Raw genomic sequence first — 13,294 nt, forward strand, 5'->3', positions numbered from 1 at the left:
TTGTCGACTGCGTGATTAAGTTTCCCAAAGACACCGGCTTTGGGGCTGGGGGTGAAAAGAGACCAGCGAGGCCAACGAGGGGAGGTTGGTGGAAATGAACTCAGGTTCAGACCAAGCAATCAAACCAATGTGAAACAGTCTGAGGGGTGAAAAGCCAAGCCAGGTGGGGCTGCCAGTCTCATTTGTGATGCCATTGCCAGCTTTGACCTGACTATTACCTCATTTCCCCCAAAGATCTCCTATCACTTCTGCAGGCAAGGTTGATGTAACCTATAAAGTTTCTTGTTTTAACATGAGTTTAGTAGTGTATATTTTCTATATATAGACATTGCACAGGGACAGATGAGAAACTATGAGCCAGGAAAGAACTGGAGCACCTTGTTCTAAATCCATCTCCCCTTCTGTAGCCTACACGGCTGCGATAATAGTGCTTTCCTTTTAAGACAGTTCTCAATGCTTTCACCTGAATTTTAGGATGACAATTTTGCAGTTTGACATCTACAAATAAACGCAATTTGTAGATGTCAAAGGTTTTATTTCACAACGGCCAGTTAATGGTTAATATATTGTAGATACATTAATCAGAGGCAATCTTGACACAAGTTTGAGCTGTGACGGTTTGACAAGCCCACAGATGACGCGCTCGGAGGAACTTACAGGCTTCCTTCATCCACGACAAACTGCTCAAACGTTTTATTCTCCTCCTCACACGGAAATTAGTTTGGCGCAGGTCTCGATTACGGCGGTTTTTCTTTTTCATACACATACAGCGAACGCGAGCCGCCTTTCACTTCTCTCAGGTAACGCGAGCCAATAGGCGCTCGCGAATGGTGCTCACTGCTCAAACAAGAGCGAGCTCACGGAAAAAGAGGCGGGAACCTCGCGCACCTTCAGAGGACGCGGAGCGCGTGCACGCTCATTCACATCGCTCGGGCTCACACAGTCTCACAGTCACAACAGCTTCACGAGCTCAAACCGGCGGCTTGCAGAAGGGGCAGGTGGACGTCTGCGCAGACTACCACCTCCGCTTGGCGGTCTGAAAGCACCTCGGTGGAAATTTAGCCACTTCTCACAGCCCCTCCGTTATCTCGGTATCATTTGTCACAAATACATGCCGTTCAAGTGCTCGTAGTAAACAGTTCCTCGAGATGGAAAACGCCCACACTAAATCTACATCAGAAGTTTTAGCAAACTTCGGTGTGAACGAAAACACTGGACTCACGCTGGAACAAGTGAAAAATAATTTTGACAAATATGGACCTAACGGTGAGTAACCTCTCATGTATTTACCTGGCAGTGTTCAGAAGTGTTTACCGGCGGTAGAGTTGATCATACGCAGAGCACGCGTTTCCTATAGCGGAAGAAAGTTATTCTTTACAATAACTTAGGTGGCTTTTGTCTCCCTTATATGATAAGAAATAGAGGGAGAGAATGACAATTGCTGATGAGATCTTCAAAATGATGGATTATGATGCAGTGTCTCTAAGTTTTGGACTTTTACTAAGAATAACCTTGAAATATGATGCTTTGTTCAAAGGTTGTGCTATAAGTTAAATAATTCTGACTATGAGGGAACAAAATTCTTGTTTTCATAGATAGTTTGATATGTTCAGCCTAGCTCTCTTTTATGAGGTGGGACATTATGACCAATGAGACCGGCATTTTCCATTCTCCCTCTTTTATTACCCTTAGTTTGAATTCAGGCAAATCCAAAGTGATTGGCGCTCTGTAATATACCTGGCCGTGAGCCTTCGAATGGAAAACCTTCTGTTGAGGTGTCTTAGTGCACCAGCATTATAGGCCTGCAGAGATGCAAGTGTCCACGTCCTGCAGGATTTCATACACCCCTCATTATAAACCACCAACTCCCACACTCAGAGGTTTCTGGCTCAAAGGCATGTGCAGGGAATAGCCGTCCTTTGAAAGGGAAATATTGTTTCAAGAGATAAAGAGCTAGATAATTTACCAGTGACCAGCATTATACTTGAGAAACCTGTTTTCTACTTCCTCAGTGAGTTCATGTAGAAACAGTTTGCATCAGGTTACGTTGCCCTACTATACCACTGTTTGTTTCACAGGACACTTTAAAAGAGCTTTTTTTTAACGCAAGACTGTACTGTACTAAATTATTATGTTTTTGCATCATATTTCATTAAGGGATGTGAGTTTCTCTTAATAATACTGGCAGAATCTACTATATAAGAGAACAGGCTTTACATTTCCCTGTTGTAATTGCCTAATGGTGGTGAGAATATATTGCTTTTTTCTGTCATCTGAAATTACACTGTAAGGTTCATTTGTTCGGTACACATTGCATGATTTATTTTGCAGGGTTGAGTAATTGAGAGTAGTATAATGAACAAGCATGAAAGAGTCTGTGTGTTTATCTCATACCTATGTCATGGTTTTGATAGCATTGCCCAGACACTCACTTTTTTCTGTCCAAGTTTCACTCATATCTCATCTTATTGGCTACGAAAAATTCTCTGTGCAGATATAATACTTTTTGTGTCTGAAAATCTTTTGAAAAGCATTTTTCTCTCAGTTTAGCTTGTCATTGTTGCTTTGTGGTGCACACCCAGAGTCATATCAAACTCTATAGCAGAATTTGCACTTTGACACGTGACATGTTTCCACTACAGCACTTTTGTTCATACACTAACCGCTTGCTTGATATTCAAATTAGAATGGTGACACCTCCAAATGAACATACAGTAACAGAAGATATCATATCAACTATCATTTATTAGGAAATGAACATGAGCTAGTGTCAGCATGTGACAGCCCATCACAGATTAATAAAGAATCCTCATTGCATTTGATCTCTCTGCAGACTCTTATGCTGCATAAGCACATCGTCCCATGACTTTCCACTTGGGTCGGTTAAAGCAACAGACTCATTAACTTGTTACACACACACACTCAGCAACACTCAACTTTAACTGGGCTTTCTTTGTCGTATGCTCTCAGTGACCCCCCCACTAGGTGTTTGAAGTAGGTTCCTCTTTAAGATGGACGAAGGTTAGGTTTGAATTGATCCCTAAACATCCAGTGCAACAACTCCAGCCACATAAACGTGCGATATACAGTGTGCAAGATACAATAAACAATAGATTGGATAGTTGTGTGGTGGTTTGTGTCTGGGTAGAGCTGTTTTGTAACATGATTTGGTTGAGACATCACAGCTGCCTGAGGCTGACTTTTACTTAATGGAAAAAGTAGCATTCTTGTTGTAGATGATGTGTCTCTCGCTTTGAGCCATCAACTTCCTGTTTGACATGCAGCTGAATCTCACTGGGAATACCCTTTCCTCTTTGACCTGTTTAACTTTGCTGTATGTTTTGTATCTGTCTGTAGTCTATTTGTATTTTTGTGGATGTATATCTGCATTCAGAAGATGTTATCTCAAATTGATGTTATGCTTTAAAATGACAGGTGTTGTAATAAACAGTAATGCTTTTTGACATTTTGTTTCAAGTAAATAACTAATTGGCCTGTGTTCTCTAATGCATTTTTTTTCCTTTCAAATTTGGTCTCACCGCCTTGTTTATATGCATTTTGTGTATGTAACAGTGTGCTTTTGTCCAAAGCCTGTGTGTTTGTTTTCTGTGTGTGGGTGGGAAATGCTCCAAACCCTTTAGAGATTATTCTGACACGCTGGCACGTTGTTAATGCAGGCGGACAGGAGGTTTTGTTTACCATTAAGCCATTAATCATTATTGTATATTAGCACCCACATTTTTTTTTCCCCTAGAGGTAATTCTGACAGGCTTTTGTAGAATGCATCTGAAATCTAACATCAGAATTCCTCAGAAAGCATTCCTCATTCCACTCTTTTTGTTCTGTGGGAAACCCTATGTAAAGTTAAAGGGTTAGTTCACCCAAAAATGAAAATTCTGTCATTAATTACTCGCCCTCATGTTGTTCCAACCCCGTAAGACCTTCGTTCATCTTCGGAACACAAATTAAGATATTTTTTGATGAAATCTGAGAGCTTTTCGACCCTTCCATAGACTGCAATGTAATTGCATGGTCTGGTTGCTATGGCTGGTTCAGAAAGCTCTCGGATTTCATCACAAATATCTTAATTTGTGTTCCGAAGATGAACGAAGGTCTTACGGGTTTGGAATGACATGAGGGCGAGTAATTAATGACAGAATTTACATTTTTGGGTGAACTAACTCTTTAAGTTACAGCATGTGTTTAAGATATAGTGACATTCCTTGAAATTATGTATGACTAGAACATCCTACAGACTAGGCGTAACATAGGCCTATCAATAACGGTTTCGCAGTTATAGCACTGTACATCTTTGAACTTCCTTAAAAGGTGAGTTTTATAGGAATAGTTCAACCAAAAATGGAAATTACCATCATTTACTTACTCTCATGCTCCAAACCTGTATGACTTTTTTTATTTGGAACATATAATATATTTTGAGTTGGGTTTTTTTCCACATACAATAGAAGTAAGTCAAAATGGTTTGGTTAACCAAAATGGTTTGTTTAACAACATTCTTCAAAAAAATTTATGTTCTGCATAAGAAAGTCATGAATGACATGTGGGTGAGTAAATGCAGTCAGAATTTTCATTTTTGGGTGAAATATCCCCTTAAAACTATCCCTTTAAAATTCTAATGTATACAAGTTAATTTTCTTTTTAAGATCTATTGTATTTACATCAACATTAATTTGAATTTAAACAATGCTTCCTGTGGAGCTATTTACACTAGCGACACAATTTGTCTAACAGATCAAATATTTTTATTCTTCCTTTGTCCATTTAACTTTTTCATCTCACCCTCATGTCATTATGACCCAGTGAAACACAAAATGAGATCTCAGTCAGAATGTTTGAGCAGCGCTTTTATTACAATGAAAGTAAATAGCGATTTTAATTGCCTAAGTCAGCGCAAAATATGAGAAAGTAGAATAAAAGTAGTCCATATGACTTTTGAATCCATTCATTAGCAATGAGGAACAGACTGTTCCTCACACAGTTTTAGTAAAATTGATATTACAAAAGTCAAGTCAAATTCATTTGAATAGCACTTTTTACAATACACATATTTCAAAGCAGATTTACAGAAAGTCATGTGTTTTGATAATGCCTTTACTGGTTTTAGGACTGGGCGATATGGCAATATGATGGTATAAATTAGGGGTGGGCGATATGACCAAAATTTTTATTTCACGATAACAATATCATAATATAGTTATTTTTTACTTTAAATAAGGTTTTTATGATATCAAAATATATCAATTTCATAGTTCTTGTCATAATTTCATAATTCTTGTCACCAATTTCAAGCCTAACTAAGCAAAAAAACAAGCTTACTGAAAAGAAGTAAACAGTCCATGATAAAATAGGAACAAAGAAGCTAGCAATAGGACAACAAAAAAACTACAATATTTAAATTGTATAAAGTAATTTAGCCAAGCGAGGCTGGTGGTGCAATTGCTAATAAGCGTGACCTGTGTCACACTGGTCTCGATTCCCACAGAGGAGCTCTGGAAGGATAAGAGTATGAGCAGCGGCTTCATGTGCACACTTCTCAGACAGGGCACTCATATAGCAAAATTAGTTGTCTTTAGCTGCTTGTTGCGCTTCAACGGTTTAAAACCACTTGTGTGGTTTAAACATGTAAATAAGCTTTTGTGATATTTTTTTTTCTTCATGATTTTTAAAATTCTATACTTTAATTGTATGCAAAAGGGCATTTGAACATCTCTTTTTGTATCTCCTGAAAATAACTGGGATGAAATGACAACCGATGATCGTATAAAATGGCGCCAACGATCCAGAAAAGCGGACCCTGCTACTATGCGGGATAAAGAAAAAGAAGAAGAAGAAATGACAACTGGGTAAATGATGAGCTGTGGGACCCCACTCTCAGTCTCATAGATGTTTAAACATGGTCTTGATCTGTAGGTCAGGGAACTGTGACTGCATCGTCTCTCTGTTCCTCAGTCTTCTTTGTGACATTAGGATCTCAAATTGAAGGAACCCATCTTCATTAATGATCTTAAAATCTGTTAAACACAAAATAGGGCAAAAGATCAGCACAGAAAATGCTATACTGCTCGCTTTTGGGCTATGCTGAATTGAGGTCAACTCCATTATGTATTTCACCTGCGTGCAGAAAGAGGCCAATGGTAAGCCGTTGCTGTAACTGTGGTGGATGGAACCCTCTGGGGTTAAAGTCATTGTAGATATGTGCTTCCCACAGAGCTGTTGTTGTAGGGAGGAGAGAGGTCTTCAATTGGTGGTCATGCTGTTTTTGACAGGACATGTCTTTATAATTCAACTTTAATGACTTTCAGGTTTGCCCATTTTTATTTCAGACCCATAGTAGATACTAAACTCTGTAACTTTCTACTACTATGTGGAAGAAGCAGCTTTCTCACTCACAGCTGTGATCTGAGGAGGATGTTTGGTGGTTCGATCTTTGTGATGCAGTGTGAGTGTGCACATGCGTGTGTTTTTGTTAGCCTGTTGGCATGGGTATTGCTACTGTAAAACACTAAAACGGTGTTTACACACTGAAAACACACAGTGACCTGAAGCCATTCCTAGAGGACCCCGTTTATGTCACTGTTTCTCTCTCTCTCAAAATGCCTCATAATGAAAATGCTTTCAAATTCTTTTTACATTTTTTTTTTTTGGTATGGCATATCATCTGTGTGAAACTTATGCTTGGATGGTTTTGCTTCCTCCTTGTCAGAACTCCAGTTACACAGGAGCAGAATACTAAAATGGTCATTATTCATAGAACATCTCTTTAAGCCTACTAATAGTTATGCTGTGGGTGTTATTAAAAAAAAAATTGGTGTCATATCATTTATTATAATACAATGTTACATTGGTCAGAAACAATAATTTATTTACAAATATTTTTTTGTGGTGTGGCCTGTGAAAACTTTGGCAGGACAAGTAAAAAACGATGCATTTATTTGATAATAATAAAAAAAACTAATATTGTGAATTATTAATTACAATTTAAAATAACTGTTCTTATTTAATATATTTTATTTTAAAATGGATTATTTTAATAATCTTCTCATGCGATAAAGTCTTTACTGTCATTTTTCATAAAATGTTTGACAAAGTCCTCATGGTGTGATAGGAAGGGCCGTAGGCTATACGTTGACCGCTATTTTTTTTTAAATTCCATTAATGAGGCCAGTGGTCGGTTTTTTTGTACATATTTGTCTGTTTTAGTGGCCTCCGCTGTCACTGCAGAAAAGAACAAACATTCTTCTGCTTTGTGTGGTGGTTCTCTTCATACACACATAAAGGCATAATAGCCTATAAGATCATCTTTCAATGACAGGATTAAAAATGAAATGTGAATGAAAACAAAAGCTATAAAATGTCTTATTATCATTGAAATATGAATATTAAAATGACGAGTAATAATAGATTATGACGACTTTTACAACAATGAGAAAGTCTAGCACTGCCACTGAATGAACTGTTTCAACAACAACCCATAAGCACACTTAACAATTTTCTGTAGGCCTTCTCTTTTTCTCCATTAACCACAAGAAAATATCATCAGCTAGTGCTAACCACAGATAACAGCCCGTGCCAGCTCTACAAGTGGTGCATTTTCCGCTGCTACTCTTGGCATTACATCTAAAGCCATCTGTAATGTTGCACCTTAGTGTATGACCACATTATTTCTGGTTTTAAACATGCAACAGTGCATTCAAATCTGCAGCATGTAAAATGGCGGGGTTTTTGAAGCGTCGTGTTGCATTGGTGCATCGTCATTTTACTGTGATTACTCCAACACACCTAATACTGCACACGTAGAATAACAATGTAGATATATTTTGTCTTTTTATATTCCTTGCTAGAATAACTGTTGGTTTTTATAGATTTTTTTGTTTAGTTTCCATGCTTGTTTGAGTGAAGGAAGTACTGAGGCTAGAGCGTTATCATTAGCACATCTTGTGTGTGCGTGTGTCTGTTTGTGTGATCTGCTTCTAACTTACCACTCAGCTCTCATTCTCACCTCCCACTTATGCTCACAGCATCACCTCCGTGTGGCAAACCGCTCATTTGACTCAGCCTGCATGAGTGTAGAGTTTTTATTAATCACTCACAACCATTTCTCTTTGGTTTCTGCATGTTCCTGTACGTCTGTCTGGTTATGTGTGTGTGTTCTTTTGCAGAAACGGTCCTGTCTGTTCAGCTCTTGTATTTTCCCTGATCGGCAGGTCAGGTAGAAGAAAGAAAATGCGTAAAGAAGCGTAGCTCAGCTGATTTAACCCTACTGTTCAATATTTTGCCTCTCTACAAACTTATACAGGACTTTCCTAAAGGTATAGCCTAGTTCAGCAAAAAAAAAAAAAAAAAAATTCTGCCATCATAAACCCATGTTGTTCCAAACCTGCATGACTTTATTGTTTTCTAAGATATTTTTAGAAATGTCTTTTTATTTTTTGGTCCAATCGATGGAAGTCAATGGTCACCAAAACTTTGTGTTCCACAGAAGAAAGTCATATAGGTTTGGGACATCACATGAGTGAATAAATTATGTCAGAATTTTCATTTTTTGTGACTGTGATCTATACCTATAAGACCCATCAGTCAGATAGCTAGTTGTGCAGGCAACCCACCGACTTGTTGGATGTTCCCTCATTTTGTGTGTGTTTGTGTGTACTTTGATGTATTCACTGTAGCTGGAAAACTGTACTTGATGATGCTCTGTGTTTTTAAATTGAAACATCCAAAAGTCTTTCATTCAGTTTTCCTTGAGTGAGAAATGTTTTATGTTGTGTGTGTGTGTGTGTGTGTGTGTGTGTGTGTAGCCTATGTGGGTAGTTGACGTGACGTGGCATAAAACAACAGAAAAATATACTTATTTTAAAATATCTTTTAAAAAAAGAGCCAAGTTTGGCATTAGGGGAGTTACAATAATATCTCCTCTTAGTACAATTTCAAACAGTTTTGTAAGGTTGGTGAAAAAGTTTTATTGACATTCGCAGGAAAAAGTTTATCAAGCTCAAATTTTCATGGTGAAAATGATTCTAATTAGTACTTTCATGTAAAATAAATAGCACTTTAAGAAAATAATGTAATGTTTTAATAATGTGAACAATTCTGTCTCAAGTATTTTTTTATGTTATTTAATATAATTTCTTAGTACTTTTTAAATGTCTCACCATAGGACACATTTACAGTACTGTTGAGTGAAAACGTGAAAAAAATATGTTAAGTCATTGACAAAATGAGTGACCACTACTATTTTCTGAAACTGCAGTTTTCATACTCCATAAATATATGTATTTTTGCCCAAAAAAAGTACTTTTTCTTGGCCATTTGTCAACTACCCATGTGTGTTGCAGATATAAAGGTTGTTCTGTTAAAGCTAAGGATCACTGTATATAGGGTTGCTGTACACAGTCACAGAAACTTTGTGTGAGACCTTCCACCATCGGAGAGAAACAATGTTATTCCATAACACCTCAGACAGCCAATATCAATGCTTTGGGCTCGCCATGAAGTAGACAATTAAATAACATTAAATATGAAATGTAAAATAAGTGTGTGTGAGAATATGCATGGATTCCAGGTGTGCTCAAAGGACTTTGAGCTATATTTAATAACATCAGTATACGGTAACTCTGGGTATGTCTCATTATTAGACCGATGAACTATAAACAGATTCAGAAACCCCCTGTCTTATTCCAGAGATTAACGACTGTCTCTCACATGAAATGAAGGAAAGTTTGAATATTAGCCCCATAATATGACCGCTTCTAGTGAGCAGTGTATCTCTCTCTATTTTCCCTCTCTTTTTATGCAATGTTATGAGAAAACCTCTTTGAAGTTGTGAAGTCAAATAATTACATCCCTGTATTCATCACTCACAATTTATTTTCCAGAAACTTCATAATGTGTATCCTAACCTAATAAAGTACTGAGTGTTGTGCACGAACAGTACTAGGATGCTCACTATACTAATGATGTATTAAGGGGCATCATAGAGGCGTTTATACATACAGCGGCAAAGTGACTTGAACTCATTGTTATTTTCAGTGAGAGTTGGCAATGTATGTTTGGCAACATTGAGTAAAAGCAACCGTTGGCGATGCAACAAGTTGAGCAGAGTTGAACTTTATGCAAAATTAGTAGCCACTTCCAACATTGGAGCTCACATGACCCACCGCTTGATACAGTTGGACTAGTAGGAATCTCTACAAGAAACCCACAGAGACTTGGCAACCTCCTTAATCAATGTGTGAAGTTTATGCCAAGGGTTTTCCGTGTGTCCCTAACTTTGAAGTTTAACTTTAGACTTTGCATGCTTAGTTGTATGAATTAACACAATGTTCAGTAATTTTGAGTTTTACTACTCTTTCTGTAGTCATAAAAATCACAGATGAGTGGATTATGATTTATTCACAATAATGGAGAGTTGCACTTACAGTAACTCTAAAGTCTTTTGCATTCTAGTTTACATCAATAACTTCAGAATGACTGCATTAGAATTCCTTCCAAGTTATTTTGAGAAGCTGACGGAGGCCTGGAACTTCTGTTTTAATGACTGCTTTGTAAGTGGCACTTAAAGCAGGGAATTATTTTCTGCCTTCAACATACAGTACATTTATCATAAGACTTGGTTCACATGAATTCAAACAGCATTTTGATTTATAGTAGTATAGCGTTGATGTAATAAATCCTACTCTTGGTTTATACTTGCTTGAATTATGTTGTGTAACATTTATTTTGGGTGAATGTTGACAGATGCTGTTCCAGCCATGTCCATGAGCCAGGTGTTCATGGCAACTACTCTTAAAAATGAATGTGTTCATGGTTGAAACTGACGAAAACAAAAAAAAGTAGTAATTTTTGTTTTCCCTGAACAAATATGTATGAATACCTAACCCTAAATTGAAAAACTGGCACATAACTGAAATTGCAGTATTTAAGCTATGGACTTCAACTTATTAAGGTGATTGTGCTTTTCTTTTTCTGGTGAATGATAAAGCAAAAAAGGCCATAGGCTTACATTCAAAGAAACAGACTTCATAGGAGAATAGAATAGAGAATAGAGTAGAATAGAGATTTTCATAAGAAGTGGATTTTAGTTTTTAAAGCAATATTGGTTGCTATTGTGTGCTTAAAAGAATAATTTACGCAAAAATGAGAATTGACATCATTTACTCACCCTCAAGTTGTTCCATACCTGTATTTCTTTCTTCTGCTGAACACAAAAGAAGATATTTTAAAGAATGTTGGTAATCAAACAGTTGATGGTAGCCACTGATCCCCATAGTAGAAAAAAAATTGAGTCTATGGCTACTGTCAAATGTCTGGTTACAAACATTCTTTAAAATATCTTTTGTGTTCAGCAGAAGAAAAACTCATACAGGTTTGGAACAACATGAGGGTGAGTACAATTTTTTTTTTTTTTTTGGATCAGTTTTGGGTGAACTATCCCTTTATTGTGCATAAATGTGCACAGTGCCTCTACATTTGCCTCAAACGCGCCAATAATTTAACAACACTGTTAAATGTTATCTTTTATAACTCTCAAAATAAAAGTTTTTATCAGTGTAGTTTTTCAATTTAACAATTCATTGAAATAGTGTAATCCCTGTAATAGTGTAACATGATGAAACTAATTGTTGACTTATCAGTATAAGCATCAGCCAGATTAAAAAAAAAAACAGCATTCTTAAAGTCTTAGTCAACATGAAATTCACTGTATCTGTTTTCTAAATGCATGTTACTGATCTATTTGTGTTCATCAATGCATGTTTATTTTTTATTTTATTTTTTGACCTGAAATAATTTTTAATTAATGTAGCATAGCTTGATCTTCTGGTTACACGACAGACTTCTCTTTGGTGACTTACAGGTTGTGGGACTCCAATCATTGCATTCATCTGCCACCATTTTTGAGTTCAATGCCCAAACTCAAGATCTAATCAACAACCAATGGATAGAACCACCCTGCCAATAATATTTTAAAATGCGGAAGAAAAGATCTGTTGCTACATTCATTTTAATTGAAACATACTATCCTGTGATATTATTGGTCAATAGGGGTGGGCGATATACCGGTAGACACCATTAACCAGTAGAAATTGGTCAGCCGGTTGAGATTTTGGACTATTGTCTCTATTGCCGGTAATCTCGGTTCCCTGAGATAACGTGATTGAGTATTGCGTAGACGGCTGTGCTATGGCGCTACACAACTTTGCGTACATTGCTTCAGTCGAATTAACCTGAGTACTATGGCGAAACAAGCTACTTATATAGGCAGATGCCCCGTCCCCTTTGGCAGGCTCTGTGCTCGGTTCAGTGGGAGGCAAAAAACAAACAAAAACAAAAACAAAAAAACATTATAAAACCACATAATAAAAAAATCTAAAAATCAATGGAACCACCGGGAGTTAGTCTTCCGTCTTCTGACGTCATCCCTGCACCACTCTGATGAATGAGTTCATTTTGCCTCCTTGTTGGGCTTGAACGGTCAAATATACACACTTATGTGCCAAAATGTCTTTGCAAGTATCCTCGTAACCACCTTTGTTTATGACTTAAGGGAATGTAAATAGCTGAAAAAGAAAGCATGTATCACTATATTAGATCAGTGCATTCAGTCATAAAGTAACAGCAGCCTAATATGTCTGCTGGCATCTGTGCCATTAATGCTAAATAAACAGTTGTATAGCTCTTGACTGAATCCCTTTTGTAACTTTAATAAGAATTATGTATATTCAGTTTACACTATTAAATTTACTGCATAGACTATGCAATCTTGTTTGCACATTTGATTACTTTATACAATTTATGTGGTAGCCTATTGAAGTGCTTGAGGGTAGGTCTACTTCATTTGTATCTTTGTTCTATTGCAGTTTTTTTTTTATTTCTAATGCTTGAAGTTTTTCAATTGGGTCTATTCATTTGTGTCTTTAAATTTTGGTCATATCACCCACCCCTATTGGTCAATATTATTTTCTCCCACCCATGTGGACTTGGATGTGTCATAAAAAAAAAATAATAAAAAAAAGTAGTTTTAGAGGTAAAGAAAGTTTTTTTTGAAAAAGATGATTATTTTTTAAAGAATTAAATGCCACTGAGGAATCATTCATTCAGTAAGACTGGGTACGTTTCATTTAGGAAGTAAACAGAGTCAAAGTTTGTTCAGGTTAGCTGTGAGCTCTACTCAGACACACTTTCACTGCATCCTGCTGTGTGCTCTCGCTTCTGAACACTGTTCAGAAATGTCCTCCTTCTTCCCTATGTGTAGACGTTACAGGCTTTGTGTGTT

General features: G+C 36.9%; 1 protein-coding gene across 2 annotated transcripts in view; it reads left to right on the forward strand.

Annotated features, from left to right (window-relative positions):
• Positions 1–870: 870 nt before the first annotated feature.
• atp2a3 (ATPase sarcoplasmic/endoplasmic reticulum Ca2+ transporting 3) overlaps positions 871–13,294 on the forward strand; it is a 60,202-nt gene continuing 47,778 nt past the window's right edge. For both annotated transcript variants that reach the window (XM_081366441.1, XM_081366440.1), the window contains exon 1: positions 871–1,266. In XM_081366441.1, coding sequence (XP_081222567.1) covers positions 1,149–1,266 — 118 coding nt within the window. In that variant the 5' untranslated portion in view covers positions 871–1,148. The remainder of the gene's footprint in view (positions 1,267–13,294) is intronic.

The sequence above is a fragment of the Scardinius erythrophthalmus genome (assembly GCF_964197995.2).
Source record: "Scardinius erythrophthalmus genome assembly, chromosome: 5".
Taxonomy (NCBI): Eukaryota; Metazoa; Chordata; class Actinopteri; order Cypriniformes; family Leuciscidae; genus Scardinius; species Scardinius erythrophthalmus.